Source organism: Protopterus annectens, chromosome 7.part0, assembly GCF_019279795.1.
Source record: "Protopterus annectens isolate FY-2018-M chromosome 7.part0, PAN1.0, whole genome shotgun sequence".
NCBI lineage: Eukaryota > Metazoa > Chordata > Ceratodontiformes > Protopteridae > Protopterus > Protopterus annectens.
Window position 1 is genome coordinate 1730531442 of NC_056739.1, and position 16011 is coordinate 1730547452.

The 16011-nt window shown below is 42.8% G+C and overlaps 1 protein-coding gene across 5 annotated transcripts in view; it reads left to right on the top strand.

Moving 5' to 3' along the window:
• MAN2A2 (mannosidase alpha class 2A member 2) overlaps window positions 1-16011 on the top strand; it is a 2415216-nt gene that overhangs the window by 1266839 nt on the left and 1132366 nt on the right. For all 5 annotated transcript variants that reach the window (XM_044078268.1, XM_044078266.1, XM_044078269.1 and 2 more), the window contains one exon: window positions 2660-2774. In XM_044078268.1, coding sequence (XP_043934203.1) covers window positions 2660-2774 — 115 coding nt within the window. The remainder of the gene's footprint in view (window positions 1-2659; window positions 2775-16011) is intronic.

Here is a 16011-nt window from a genome sequence, read left to right on the forward strand (position 1 = left end):
AGAACCTAAGTGGAAACACTCAGATTTGCTCTGAGTTGGTGCAGAATGACACAAAATACACTGAACTGACTGATATTGCCAACATTATGGCAGACAGGTTCAGTGCAAACTTCACACCCCTCTCACCCCCTAAAGGGCCCATAACCATACCAGAAGAATGTAAGGCCCCTGAAATCACCGACACATAGGTTAAAACAGCCCTATTCAAAGCCAAAAACACAGCCTCAATGGGACCGGACGGTGTCCCAGGTTGTGTCTTACAAGAACTCCAAAATGAACTAACCCCTCACCTAAACACACTTTTCAAACTCAGCCTCTCTACAGGCTACGTACCCACAGCGTGGCGCACAGCAACAGTTATCCCACTCCACAAAGGTGGCCCCACAACAGACCATGGGAACTATCGCCCTATAAGCCTGACTAGCCTGGTCTGCAAGGCTATGGAGCGCATCATCATGGAACTCATTAACAGAGACATTGGGAACCTCCAAACTTTGGACCCCACCCAGTTTGGCTTTGTTAAGGGCAGATTATGCCTCCTAAACCTGGTGGACGTCTTTGTGACAGTTACCAAGGCATTAGATGAGGGTAAGGAGGTCCACACAGCCTACGTAGACCTCGCAAAGGCCTTCAACACCATTCCCCATTCTGGTATTAGACAAACTCACCAACCTGAACATTAACCCCTACATCATGAGATGGGTTGCAAATTGGCTCACGGACAGAACCCACACGGTAAGAGTTGCAGACTCTAGGTCCGACTCTAAACCGATTACAAGTGGTGTCCTCCAGGGCTCAGTCCTAGGACCCCTCCTGTTCAGTATATACTTCTCAGAGGTACAGGCAAGCCCAGGAGGACTTTGGCTGACCAAGTTCGCAGACGACTCTGCAAACTAGGGGCCATAATTGATTCTCCGGCTGATGCAGACACCCTGCAGAAGGGTCTCATTGAGACGGATACCTGGTGTCAAAATCATGGCCTCAAGCTGAATGCCAAAAAGTGCATAGTCATCCCCTTTGGAAAACACAAAGTACACATGAACTACCACATAGGTGGTAGTCCCCTAAATACAGAAAATGTAATAAGGGATCTGGGGACCCAAGTAGATAGCAATCTCTCCTTTGATAATCATATTGCCATGGTGGTTAGAAAATCCTTCTGTGTGGCCCACCTAATCTCAAAAGGGTTCGCATCCAGAACAAAGGAGGTTATTGTGCCTCTCTACTCATCACTTATTAGACCCATTATAGAGTACAGCACCCCATTTGGGATGCACCTTACAAGACATCTGCAACAGCTGGAAAGACCACAAAAGTATCTCACCAAGAGGATTACTGGCCTCAAACAGATGACCTATGCGGCCCGACTAAAGAAACAGCTGTACTCAGTTGCATACTGCTTACTCAGAGGTGATCTCTGCTTGACATACAAGACTATGTCCAACACAGAATTGATGGGTATGCTCCACCTAAAAAAAAAAAAAAAATCCCTGAGAGCCACAAGCTCTAGGGATATAAACCTTACCACAACAATAAATAGGACGTGCTGGAGGGATAGATTCCTGACCCAGAGACTCCCCATGCTTTGGAACAAGATTCCTGTATACATCAGGCAGAGCCCCTCACTAGCAGTCTTCAAGAGAAACCTTGATAGGTGGATGGGAAACAGAAAATTTACCCAGGGGATCACTGCAGTGGTTCTGCTGGACAGAAGTGCAGGGAACTAATGACTCTGCTGGTCAGAGGCACAGGGAACTAATCTAAGGGGGTGGTGAAAGCCAACACACTCTAGCTAGGCTTATAAATGCCCTTGGGCAGATAGCCTAGTACTTACCTATGAACCTAATCATGCATCCTGTCTCTCTCTCTGGCTGCTTCTTCAAAATGACACCAGGGATTGCACACGTTTGTAATTTATATGTGCACGTACAGCCTCACATACTTCTTAAAGATATAGCATGTACACACTCGCTCTGATCTACACTTTTCCTATGCCTTATACTTGAGCTGGTAACTATTTGAAATGTCAGGACCTGCTACAGTAAGTCTAGAAAATCTAAGAATGAGTGGCTGGAAAAAAAAAGACTTAAATATAATAAGTCTAAGATAGCCATTTTTTTTAATATTCCTTTTTCTCCAGGATTTAGAAATCTCAGAGTTAGTATATTTAAAGTTCATGGTGTGTGTGTGTGTGAGGGTGGGGGGGTGGGGTGCTAAAAATGAAATGAGAATAATGATGTTCGAGTTTTGTTTAGGTTTGTCAACATTCGGCTTTTTGAGTGCTGACATTTCAGTAGGGAGCTGTTGGAGTAGAGATGAGAAGAGCAGTGAGGTTAAAAGTACTAATTCACAATATCGCAAGCTTAAGAAGACCTTAACACAGGAAAAAAAAAATCACAGTGCTGATGTCTAGTAATGCATGTAATGAATATGTGCTGTAATGTTTTGACCATCTTAAAAGTGGTCTTTTCTGACAGTTTTAGAGGTTGGACAGTCAAGTATTTTATATTGTCTTGAGCAATGCTGAAGAGTCAGAAAAATGAATAATAATCATTTTAACTTCTTTTAGTTGATCTTTATTTGGTTTATATTTTTACTATCACTGGTTTTGTTTCTAACTGTTTCACATCTCTTTCTTTTTTTAATAATCTTTAAATAGGCTTTTCCACTCTCTGAGAGATCTGAAGCGTGTAATAATAAATGCAGCTCATTACCTTGTCCTTCGAGATAAAGAGACATATCGATTTGACCAGTCAAGCCTTTTTCTTGAGCCGGTAAGGGTAACATCCTTGGTTTGTGTATTGAGAAGAGCTGGCCTGTTTCTGGTGTCATAAAGATCTCATGTTTATATGTTTGGTGTGAGTGTATTTTTGAGACCAAGCGGCCTGATGACCTGTGTTCTACGTTTTCCATATCATTTGAGGCCTAACACAAAATGGAAGTGTAAGCACTACTTCAGAAATTACCGTGGGATAGTTACAGCCTACAGAGGTTATGAACTAAGAGAATGATTTATGTTTCATTTTCTACACATCTGTCAGAATGTGCAATATTCTCATGAAAATGTACCAAAAAATGAAGGTAGATTATTTTGACTGTAGTGTTGTACATAACTCCTACAAGCAAGAATCTTAACAGCTCAACTGCTTTCATTTTTCCACCATTTAAGGACTACTCATCTGTATCACACCAGCAAGTTTAAGAGGCAGGTTATCTATCAATCTTTCATTCAGTATTTTCCTGAGTTTCTTGTGCACTGAAGGTTTTTTGCGCTTCAGAAAAATTCCAGCTGTCCTTTATCCTTTTATCGAGTTTCCTGCATTTTCTCAGTACCCCTACAGAAATATTTTGCTCTCACTGATTAACTCGTTATTTGTTGGGAGATGAACCATAATATGAAATCCTTCATATTTTGTTTGGAGCTCATTCATGCTGCTAGTTATAGGGGCAGCAAAGCCCTTGAACATTTTTTTGTCAGCACAAAAATTGCTAAAAGTGGAACAAAGATGGCTGCTGTTTAAGCTACTACCTATTCTTGGAAGAAATAAGTAAATGAGGAACACACAAAATTGTGTGCTGCTTCCAAGCTTTGGGAAAGGAAGATGGTATTCTCTTTCCTCATATTTGACTCCTCCTGTCCCACTTAACTTTTGAGAATATTTTCCTAGATTTCTTTGAATCAAATCCTGACTAGGTTTAGAGCCCCCTGTTTTTAGATAGAGCATAAGTGGTACTGAACTTTGGAATAGCTAGTCTTTTGATTCTGAAATCCTCTAGCTCCAAGATCCTTGAAGTTTTATCTTCTGTTGGTGGAGAACGTATTTATTATTTCAGTTCTTCCTCCCACACTTGTTAGATGTTCATATTCATCCAGCATGTACCATTTGCATATCTGCTTATTCTGTGAATATCTTTGGCTAGTGTTTGACAACTATTATCTGGTTACCTCCACTTTGGGTGCAGACTTCTGAAAAGGTATTCACCATCCCTTCAGAATCAAGAGTAACAGCTCCAGTTAGACTACAGACTACTAGTGGTGGTGCTTGGAGGAGGAGTTTTCCTCTCACAGATCTGGTCCTTTGAGAATAAACAATCTTTCAGGGTGGAAAATCTGCCTTGCATAGGGATTTTCAGCAAAAAGTACTAATTTTAGTTAAATATACCAAATTTAGGAGTGCCTGGAGTCTGTGTTCCAGTTGCCAGTTTACACAATAAGGATACCCCAGATATTGGTCAGTCCTTCAGTCTAGGGACATGGGGATTAGCTCTATCTTCGTATTACCTTTTGCCACATTGATGCATTTTAATACACTGTCATCCATAGCTATGCATTTTAGGGAGTCACCTTACATCTTATTCATTGGAAATGCTCCGTGCTAAACACCTTACCTGGAGGTGTTAAGGTCCTTGTTGTCATTTTCACTTTCTGGGAAGACAAAATGCATCAAGTGACCCTATGATCTTAAAGTTACTGTCCATTGAAAGTAGAGATACGAATTATAATGTTCCACCGTTAGAACACGCATCTGCAGATTTAGTAGCAGCATGTACACTGGATGGATTAGATGGGAGAGGATGGGAGTAAGTGGCTGATGCCAGCTTACCCATCTTGGGAGGTGAGAAGCAGCTTGGTTTGTTCCACTGGTGAAACCTGCAAAAATGGAGATGTATTGCTCACAGCATGATAAACCTAGCCACTAGGTCAGGAGGTTGTATGTGTATTTTCAGAGGCAGTGCCTGTGAACAAGAAACAAAAACAAAAAAAAAAGACTTAAAGATATTGTGCATGCTGACAAAAATCAGCCTATCTGTTATCAAATGCATTTACTTCTTAGTTGCTTACTTTGGCTGTCTTTCTGTCATATAAGTTTGCATTCTTACATTTAATTTTAAGAAAGATCTTCCAAAAAAATATCCCCCAATAACTGTAAAATGTTTCACCCCCATTGATTACTCTGCAGAAAGTTCTGCTTCCTAGCTGATTTTTTGACATCATGTTGGGATCAACAGAGTCCATTACCTAGTCAGCAAAAGTGAGAAAGTCATCTACATAAAGGATTTTCAGATTGGGGAAGCTTTACTTCTATTTAATCTCTAATTTTCAATTATAAGGTTAGATGTTAAGTTGTCCATCTCGCCTTCATTCTTGCTGGATGGGTTCGGAGCCGATCCTCGGCTCCGACTCGGCACTTGCTTAGCTTGAGAACTCCTTTTACCAGCTCGAGGCAACCCTATATCCCATGATGCAAGGCGGGACTACCTTAGATCTCATTTGCCGCTTTGCGAAGAGGTCTCTTTTTTGCCAGCTCAGGTAAGTTTGAATTTTTCAAACAGTTTAGTCAGGGTTTTGTCTCTCCCTTGTTCCTTTTTATAGTGTGTAGTGTTTCTACAGCCCACCCTATTTCCCCATATAGTTAAAAAACTTCTAGCTTTTATAAAAAGTTTAAATTTTCAGTTAGGCATAGGCCTCTTTTCTTAATCCCTATATGTGTGTCTGTGTTTGTTGGGATTAATTGTGTGACTGTTTGGGGTGTGCGAGTGTTATTTGTTCTTGGACTATGTCTAAGGAAGGAAAGGTCTCAGGCTTCAAGAAGTGTGACTCGTGCTGTCAGAAAATGTCTCTGACAGACGGTCACACTTCTTGTGTTTACTGCCTGGGGCCTTTACACCTGCAGGACTCCTGTGCCATATGTCACTCTTTTAGCCAGAGAGTCCTGCAGGAGAGGAGGAATAAGTTGATCCTCCGTGGCTTACTAAAGCCAGAAGGTTCACCCACTAAAACTGGGTCTAGTAAACCTTCTAAGCCACCTAAGGTTCAGGCTACAGCTTCTAAGCCTTCCCCGATGGCTCCGACTCCTTCGGAGTCGAGATCGGCTCCGGCCGGAGCCGATCTTTCTTCTTCTGAGGTGGTAGTGTCGGTTCCGATCGGTTCCAACACTCAATCTGCTGTTGCCTTGTCGGCTCCGGCTGGAGCCGACATATTATCCAGTATCGGAGCCGAGAAGCCTTCGGCTCCATCTGGAACCCAAAGGACGTCGGCTCCGATGGCTTCGTCCAAGAAGAGATCTCGGTCCCCTTCTTTGGAGTCTATCCGCTCGGCTCCGGGGTCTCCTCTTTTGTCGGAGCGGAGTCATCGGAGCCGATCTTCGAGATCTTCCAGGCTGTCTGACCACGATTTAGAGAGGGTGGTAAGCAGGCTGTTGAAGTCACAGGCACTGGCCCAAATGCTCCATAGCCCGTCTCAGCAGACTTCGGCTATTGCTTTACCCCTTGAACTTCCTCCTCCGACTCCCCACCAGAGTTCGGAGCCGGAGCTTCTCGGGACAGCGACCGTGTCGGCGCCGGAACTGATACATCCCCTTTCGGCTCCGTCGTCTTCGGCTCCGATCTCTTCCATCAGACCTTCCTTGGAGGGATCCGGTCGTCGAGTTTCCCTTGTCGGCTCCGAGGGGGCTAGTGGCATCGGACCCTTGTCCGACCCCGCTCTCCCTCTCGGGGCTTCGGCTTTGGTAAGCTCGGCACCGACATCGGCCTCGGAGCCTTCCCTCTCAGTGGAGCCGGGAATTCCTATTTCCTCGGAACGGGAATATTCCGGCCTCCCGGGGAGGGGAGCCTTTGAGGTGATGAGGAGTGTCCTGGCACCTGAGCCAGGTCAACGGTCCATCCCTTTAGCTCCTCCCTCTTCGGTGCCTGTGGACGCCTCTTGCCAGCCTCTTGCTCTCAGGCCCAGGGATCCATCGCCCCAGGTTTCCCCATTGGGAATAACTTCCTCTTCCGAGGTTTCTCCTGATCCTGCAGGGGAACCCCTCGGAAGAGGACGTGTAAGAGGAAACACACAGACTCCCCTGAGTCTACAACATCTGATACCGACTTAGATGAGTCGGAGGGTTCCCCACGGTCCCCCTCTGAGGATGTCTCCTTTTCAGACATCCTTGAGCTCCTCAAACAGAGGGGGAATTGGCCCTCCATTGACCCCTCCGAAGATGAGTCGGTATACCTGGAGGCTTTGGATCCCGACCCTCCACCTCCTGGGTGTCTCCGCCTTTCGACCCACTTATGCAGGTAGTGGCTCGGAAGGCGTGGGCAGCTCCAGATTCTGTGGAACCGGTCCCCAGGAGACCATCCAAATTTATTACGGCCCCTTCAGACAAGCAGTTTCTTTCTAAGGGCGTCTCTGTGGATGCTATGGTGGTGGCGGCCACCAAGAAGGAACTGCGGATCCTTCAGTACCTGTTCATCCTCCTAACAAAGATTCTAGGACCATGGACAGGTATGGAAAGCGGATGTTTTCTTCAGCGACCTTTGCTATGCATTCGCTGAACTACCTTTGTTACTTCACCAGGCTTCAAAGAGATATTCTCAAGGAACTAGGTGAAGTGGTCCAGGATCCTTCTGCTGCTGGGGCTCAAGAAAAGATTGCCTCACAGCTAGCAATCCTGAATTCCTTAACCAACTCCTCCATGCGGCTCATATCCTATGCAGCCGATGGAGCGAGCAGAGCCGCAGGCACAGGAGTGGCTCTTAGACGTCAAGCCTGGATGCGGCTTTGTAATTTTGCGGACCCCTTTAAGGCGTCCTTCACCAATACCCCCTTTGACGGTTCGGCTTTGTTCGGACCTCAGGTGAAGGAAACTTTGACCAGGTGTGAGCAGGACGGCAAAACTCTTTCTGCCGTTGGAGTCCATTTTTCCGCCCCTTCTAGACCCTATCCCAAGGGTCAGAAAGGAGGGAAGATGTGGTTCCACAAAGCCCAAGGAGCAGCGCCGGACACACGTGGTCAGTTTACCCCCAGAGGCAGAGGGGGTAACAATAATAAACGCCGCCCTAGGGGCAGGGGGGGTCCTCAGAACCAGGGCAACAGGGAGTCTCTTCCTGAGAAGCCCTTTCAGCATCCCTGAGGTGTTTCCCGACTGTCCACCCTTGGAGGCAGTCGGGGGAAGGATTTCGCTGTACCCAGTAGCCTGGCATTCCCTTTCACAAGATATGTGGGTACAGTCGATCATATCCGAGGGTTACAAAATCCCCTTCGAAAGGTATCCCGTACCTCACCAATCCCTTCCAGACATCTCACCCGGTCAAAGGGATTTGGCAGAACAGGAGGTTACAAAGCTCCTAGAAAAAAGAGCCGTCCAGACTGTTCCGGCAGGCCAAGTAGGATCCGGCGTCTACTCGAGATTCTTTTTGGTCCCCAAAAGGACGGGAGATTGGAGACCAATATTAGACCTAAGCAATCTAAACAGATTTGTCAAGAAGGCAAGATTCCGGATGGTCACGCTTCAGTCCATTCTGCCTTTTCTGGGCAAGGACAACTGGATGTGCTCGATAGACCTTCAGGACGCGTACTATCACATAAAGATTCACAGGCGCTCCAGGAGGTTTCTCGCTTTCGGCTAGGGACCAGTCATTATCAATTCAGAACCCTGCCCTTTGGCCTCACTTCAGCCCCCAGAGTGTTTACCAAATGCATGGCAGTGGTCACAGCTCACCTGAGACATCAAGGATTCCAGGTGTTTCCTTATTTGGACGACTGGCTCCTCTCCGCCACCACCAGGCATCAGCTTCTTCAGACCAGAGACTACACTCTGCAGCTTTGCAAAAGTTTGGGAATTTCAGTGAATTTCGAAAAATCTTCTCTGCGGCCTTGCCAATCTATCACCTTTATAGGCGCAGAATTAAACACCGTCAAGTTGTTAGCCAGACTAACAGATCAGAGAATTCTGGGTCATCCAAAAATACGTTCGGATTTTATTGCAGAGCAGCAAAGTCAAAGCCAGATTGATACTTAAAGTTCTAGGTCTTATGGCTGCGGCCATTGTTCTTCTACCACTGGCTCGCTTCCACATGCGTCTCCTGCAGTGGATGTTATTCACTCAGTGGTCGTTCCACAGTCTTCCGATGAGGCACGAAATCTTAGTCACACAATCGTGCAGGACTCATCTAAACTGGTGGATATCTTCCCCTCTTCTTCATCAGGGCCGACCATTTGTTCCCCCTCCTCTGGTTGCCACAGTCACTACGGATGCCTCTCTGATCGGGTGGGGGGGGCATTATCAGGGCAGGATGGTCCACGGGACGTGGCAACCCATAGAATACCATCTGCACATAAATGTCCTAGAGATGAGAGCGGTGCTTTTAACGTTGCAAGCCCTCAACGACTTTCTTCCCGCAGGGACTATTGCAGTGCAAATGGACAACATGTCTGTGGTCTGGTATATCAACAAGCAGGGCGGGACCAGGTCCTATCCTTTGTGTCGAGAAGCTCTCAGACTTTGGCAATGGGCAATCTCCTCTCATCGGTTTCTGATAGCAACGCACATCCCCGGCAGGTCCAACCTCTTGGCGGACAGGCTGAGCAGAGCCATTCTCATGCCTCACGAGTGGTCTCTCAATCAATCTATAGTGGACCAGATTTTTCTGAAGTGGGGCACACCTTGTTGCGATCTTTTTGCTACACCCCAAAACAACAAGTGCCCCGACTTCTTCACCCTCTTTCCCCTACCAGGCCAACCCCTGAGAGACTCTCTAACCCAGGATTGGCCCCGGGGACTTCTGTACGCTTTTCCTCCCTTTCCCTTGATTCCACAAGTCATTCAGAAAGCCACCGTTTTGAGGGCCAAGTTGATTCTCATTGCCCCTTACTGGCCTCGACAAATTTGGTTTCCGACTCTGCATCGTCACCTCCTGGTGCAGCCTTGGCATCTGGACCCAGTTCCGGATCTTTTGATCCACCAATCGGGTCAACAGCACCGGGCCATTCATTCTCTCATCCTCACTGCTTGGTTGCTCCACTTCCTTCCCTAGCCAGGCTTCCTATGATCTCTGACCCTGTCAGAGATATCTTAGTAGCTTCTTTGAAGTCGTCCACCAGAACCGTTTATGCTAGCAAGTGGCGACGTTTTTCCCTTTGGGCAAACTCCAGGCACATTGATCCCTTCACTGCACCTGTGCATTCTGTTTTAGATTTCCTAGCTGAAGTTTTTCAGTCAGGATCTTCTTCTTCAACAGTCAAAGTTCAACTGGCGGCTATTTCCAAATATCATGTTGGCTTGCAAGATCATAACATTATGTCACATAGACTATGCAAAGCTTTTCTGAGAGGAGTTTTTCTCCTGAAGCCGCCAATAAAACATCCTCCTCCACAATGGGATCTGAATTTAATGTTAGCATCCTTGATTTTACCACCGTTGGAACTGTCTGCTCCATGTTCCTTGAAGTTATTGACCTGGAAAACTATATTCTTACTGGCTGTCACTTCAGCAAGAAGGGTTTCAGATTCAAGCTCTCTGCATCCGTTCCCCTTACTTGGTTTTTCACAAGGACAGGGTATCCTTGAGAACAAATCCGTCCTTTCTCCCCAAAGTTGTTTCTCAAACTAATATTAATCAATCCATCGATCTACCAGTCTTTTTCCCAAATTATTCTGACAGAGCTGAACAAAAGCTTCATTTTTTGGATGTCCATCGTCAGCTCAGGTACTATTTGCATAGAACTAAACAATTCAGGAAATCAGACCAATTATTTGTTTCCTATGCAGAAAACAGGAAAGGTCTCCCAGTATCAAAAGTGACCTTATCCAGATGGTTGTCTTCCACCATTTCTTACGTGTATTCACTCAGAGGCAAGCAACTACCCTCTAAACCGAAAGCACACTCAACCAGGAGTCTATCCACTTCCACAGCCTTTCAGGATAGGCTACCAATTGATACCATTTGTGCAGCAGCTACTTGGGCCACTCCTCATACCTTTGTCTCTCATTACAAATTAGATTTGGCCTCCAGGGACAGGGCCAGTTTTGGTTCCACAGTTCTCAAGAGTCTGTTCCATTGAGCCACCCGGGATACAGGTGCTAGGGATGCGGTCCCATCCAGCAAGAATGAAGGCGAGATGGATAACTTAACATTTAGAAGTTATGTACCTACCATAACGTTCCATGTTAGTTGTCTTCTCTCGCCTTCTTTCTTGCGTCCCTCCCTCCTTCCCCCTGGCCTGGACAGATCTTGAAGAGTTTCCTCTTCTCAGGTTGTTCCCTCCTGAGTCTTCAATAGAAGAGTCTTTTGTTATCAACTTGTTTTTTCCTAGTTCTACTAGGTTAGTCCTTTAGCAGGGTATTTTAGCTACCAAACGAGATCTGAGGTAGTCCCGCCTTGCATCATGGGATATAGGGTTGCCTTGAGCTGGTAAAAGGAGTTCTCAAGCTAAGCAAGTGCCGAGTCGGAGCCGAGGATCGGCTCCGAACCCATCCAGCAAGAAAGAAGGCGAGAGAAGACAACTAGCATGGAACGTTATGGTAGGTACATAACTTCTAATTACATATTGTTGGTTAGTCCCACCTTCAACCCCCCCCCCCCATTAATTATGTGGTCCTTTTATTTGAAAATAAGTTTGAAGGCTGCTTCTCTTTCACTGTAACACAAGCACAGCACATGTAGCACAAAGTTCATAGCTCTTAATTGTCCCTAATTTTGGCCAGTGTTGCTGAATCTTACCTTTCATCTATTTATGATTTTTGTCGAATGCACCTAATTTTACTTCATATTTTTACCATGTTCACTCCTTATAAAACTTTTAATTTTTTAGTAAATCACTGAGGAATACCTCTCAACCTCTTAGAGCAAGAAGTCTGGACAAAGCCATAAATAATGTGGGGGGGGGACTAAGGCTTAAAAATAGGGACAGTTTTTAAATAGTGCTCTTACAAACTTAGAAAGTTGATAGAATAACAGGTTTTGGATTATCGTGAATTTTCTCAAGGGTATGAAGTCTGAAACTCAATTATCGGTAATTTTTTGGCTTCAGTCCTCAATGATTTTCCAATAATTTGCCATAAAATCAAAATTTTATGAGGAACAGACTAAAAATATAAGGCAAAAATCTGGACAGTTGAGAGGTATGTGTGAGGGTTACAGCTGGACACTAACGCTATATATTAGAGTTTCATTGTTTATAGTTCATTTTACCAAAAAAAAATTAATGCTAATGTAAAACCTGTTCTTTTAAGAAATAGATACACAGCACTGTATGCCATGTGCATTATTAACATAATTTGTTTTACAAAAAAAAAAAAAAAAAAAAAAAAACAGTGGAAAGAGACCCTGCTTGGAAGTGCAGGAAAGATCCAACTTTGCATCATCAAAATGACAGGCGTGATGATGCAAAGACAGAAAGTACTGCCCTCAAAAGTCTGTTGAGTGCCAAAGTTTGCAAGTAGGAAATAACAGGAAAATGAAACGGTGGAATATCCAGTAAATTGGATTTGCCGTGTGGGAAGCCATGCTGTCATTCCAGAAGAAAAAGACTGCACATATGTGCAAAAAATGGTTGCATGTGATGGAAGCATCAGTAATAAGAACTGAATTAGGAGTCTAAATTATTCCCCTTATGGTTGTCACCTTCAGGGATATCATAAAACCTAACTGGATACAGTAGAACATGGTGATAGCAATACTAAGAGGCAGACCATATTTTTGGCTGTTTAGAGAGTTTTCATTGCTTGTGTTTCATTGGAATAACCTTGCCCGTGTATTTCTTCTTCCCCAAGACAGTTTGTAGAAGTCACTGTGTCAGACTGCAAAGTTTTAATTTTTGTCAACTACAATTTAGAAATGTAAAGTACTAGGACAAGAATGGAAACACAGTATTTGCAGAGAATCAGACTGTATTTATGTGCACTAAAAATGTAATAGCTCAGTAGCACAAACCTGTATTTAAGCATTGCTCCAGTAGTACATACAACAAAGATTTCTAAACTGACCTTAGACGAACATATAGTCCAAAAGATCCCCACAATACAGAGCTGCTTTGTGTGCTTAACTGAACAGGGAGATTATTTTTCAGACAGTTACATGTCATATTTGTGAGGTTTTGATTGGCATGCATGGACTTAAATCATTGAAATGTAGGTAAGGACCTAATAGTCATTGGATGTAATTTATATATGTTGGGCTTCTAAAAGGGATATACTTTGGAATGAGTAGCCTGAGTGGATTGGCATGTGGAGACTGGATGCTGGAGGTGAATGTTTTAATTACAAGATATCCCAAGGTGAAATTGTGTCTAAGATACATAACTTTGTCAGTTAACAATGGAGTGACTCTGGTAATTCTTTGTTCAGTGGGTACAACATTTGCTGTATTGAGGTTGGAATAGAGATATTTGAGTTAGGTTAGTTGAGCCATAAAGCTGAAGCTTTTGTTAAATAGGACTTGAAGCCTATTGTTTATTATTTATTGAGATTTGTTTACTGGGAAAGGTGCCCATTTTCAGTGGAAGCTGGTGGAGAAGAGCTGCATATTATTACAAAAACATTTTAAAAACAATAATTTTACAGTCTTCAAAGACAATACAAGCACAGTTTATATAATTATACAGAATAGACATCATGTGAAAACATTGGTTAAGAATAGATACAACTTATTTGATAGCGATTTATTATTTAGAGAAATTTTAAGCAGTTTATAGAGAAATTATAGATAATTTATTATAATGCAAACAGAAATTGCAATGTGAAGTGAGAGAAAAAACAGGAAAATGATGTTGCAGATTTTCATTTTATCCTCAACTAATGGGATTGGACCTGACTTAGTCATTGCTAAAGCTCATGACGACCAAATACGCTCAAGCTTCTCCTTTACCCATAATGCACCAACCCCAAGTACCTCATTTGCCACTTTATGTGAAAGACGTATTGACTGTTACTCTCAAAAAGATAAGTAACTTTTCTGATTTTGTTCTTGCTAGTTAAAACCTTATAGTTCTCCTGTTTTTTTTTTTTTTTTTTTTTTTTTTTTTTTTTTTTAGCCCTTACCTTTTTTTGCCTTTATACCCCCCCCCCATATATATATATATATATATATATATATATATATATATATATATATATATATATAAATGGGTCTACTTTGTTTCATTGAATCTCATTTAATTGAATTTCATTTCACCCCGACCACTTTGCTGAAAACTCAAATTACTGAAAACTCATTTCACTGAACTGCAGTTAGTATATATGGCACAGTGACAGTACTGTAAGGCATGTAAAAGGTATATGCCCATTTCCCCACTGTAGTGCGATCCTGGAGTTAGAATATATACTTAGGGGTGGTGTGGGTGGCCACTTATTTTGAGTACATATTGTCTTCTGGAGAGAGTTAGTCATTGGTGTTGTAACTAGGCATGTCTATTGTTTATAATATATTGTTTTGAAGTTTTTGGTAAAATAGAATATAAAACAAACAAGGAGGGGGCTTTGCCCCCCATACCCCCTAACTATATATACTAACTCCAGGATCGCACTACAGTGTGGAAAAGGGCATATACCCTTTACTTGCCTTATAGTACTCTACACAGTGCCATGTATACTAAGTTCAGTCCAGTGAAATGAAGTAATAAACAGGCAGAGGACCGTTAAAGAAACACCAAAAATCAGGAAAAAAAAACAGTCCAGGCAAAACCAAGGATAGCAGTCAAAAAACAGGTTTATTCAAATAACACAAACACTTTTACCCTGACTCAAATGCAGGGCTTTATCAAGTGAAAAAACTAAGAACATTGTAACGGTCCCTATTTAAGTAAGATCCATTCATAAAAAGCGCCAAAACATTTAAAGTGCTACATACACATGAAATTTGTTGACAGTAAATTCTTATAAAATGATATATGGCTGCCAAATAGAATAAAAATGCTTTAAACAGTATTTACATAACATTCTAATGGTTTTCAACCAGTGTTTTCACATAAAAATAGAAAATAATAATAAAAGGTACAAAATGTATTTTAAAAACCATTAAAGGTGAGTAGTATAAATACCTCACCAAATCTGTGGAGATTTATAGCTTCTCAGCTATATTCACTAAGTATGGTTTAATTGACACATTTTCATTCAGCCCTGGTGGCTGGGAAGAATTTAAGTTGCCAGAAGGTCTCCCTACAGCACAACCAGTTCTCCCAACTGCCACCCCTTGGGTCAGGGACAACTTGCTCCAAAATTCCAAAAGAAAAACCAGAGTGTGTAGGTTCCAATTGCAAATGTTTACATAGTGCGTTGTTCAAATTCCCTCTCCTTATACTGTAAACATGTTCATATATTCGTTTACCCAATGCTCTTTCTTATTTACCCACATAAAAACATGTGCAGTCCCTGCAATAAGCTAGGTATACTATACCCTTAGTTGCACAGGTCCCCTTCCTAAAATGAACAATAGTACCCTCATAGTTGTCTAGGGCAACACTAGCTTGTTCTGAAATGTATTTACAATTTGCACACATTCCACATTTTCTTGTTCGTTGTTCACACCTTGCTTTGTTGTAATGGTTTTCCTTTCGAACATCCTCTTTAAATTAGTTCCTGTTTTAAAAACAAAATCAGGCTGCTCACTAATCTTATAGACGACGTCCTTGTTACATTTCAAGATCTTCCAGTTGGATTCAATCAGACCCTTAACCTCCTTAGAACCATGGTTATACTCTACCACCATAGATCTCTTAAAGTTATTACGAAGTTATTACGGCCTTCTCCCACCACGGTGTCACCTGTCCCAGAACTACCTAATAGTGGCAGATATTTTACACCCCACCCCACTTTTACTTCTTGGACAACAGCTTCAATAAGGGCCACTGGATAACCTCTAACTTTAAATAGGTCAGATATAAATTTGATTTCAGTTTCAAAATCTTCCCTTTCAGAGGTCATTCTGGCTGCTCTAACCATCTGACCTTTAACAGTGCTTTTTTTCTGTTTCCAAGGATGGTCACTGTTGAAGGGAAGGTATGAATTACTAAATGTGTTCTTTCTATGAATTTTAGATTTCAGACCCTTGATGGTTTTATCTAATCTAACGTCTAAATAGTCAATCCCATTATGGTCAACTTTGAAAGTGAAGCTAAGGAAACTAGTGGTGGAATTTAAAAATGTAAGAAAATCAGTGATAGAGTCAACTGTTCCCTCCCAAATAATAAACAAGTCGTCCAAAAAACGCCTATAAAATTTTATATTCTTCCAATAAGTAGAGTTAAAGA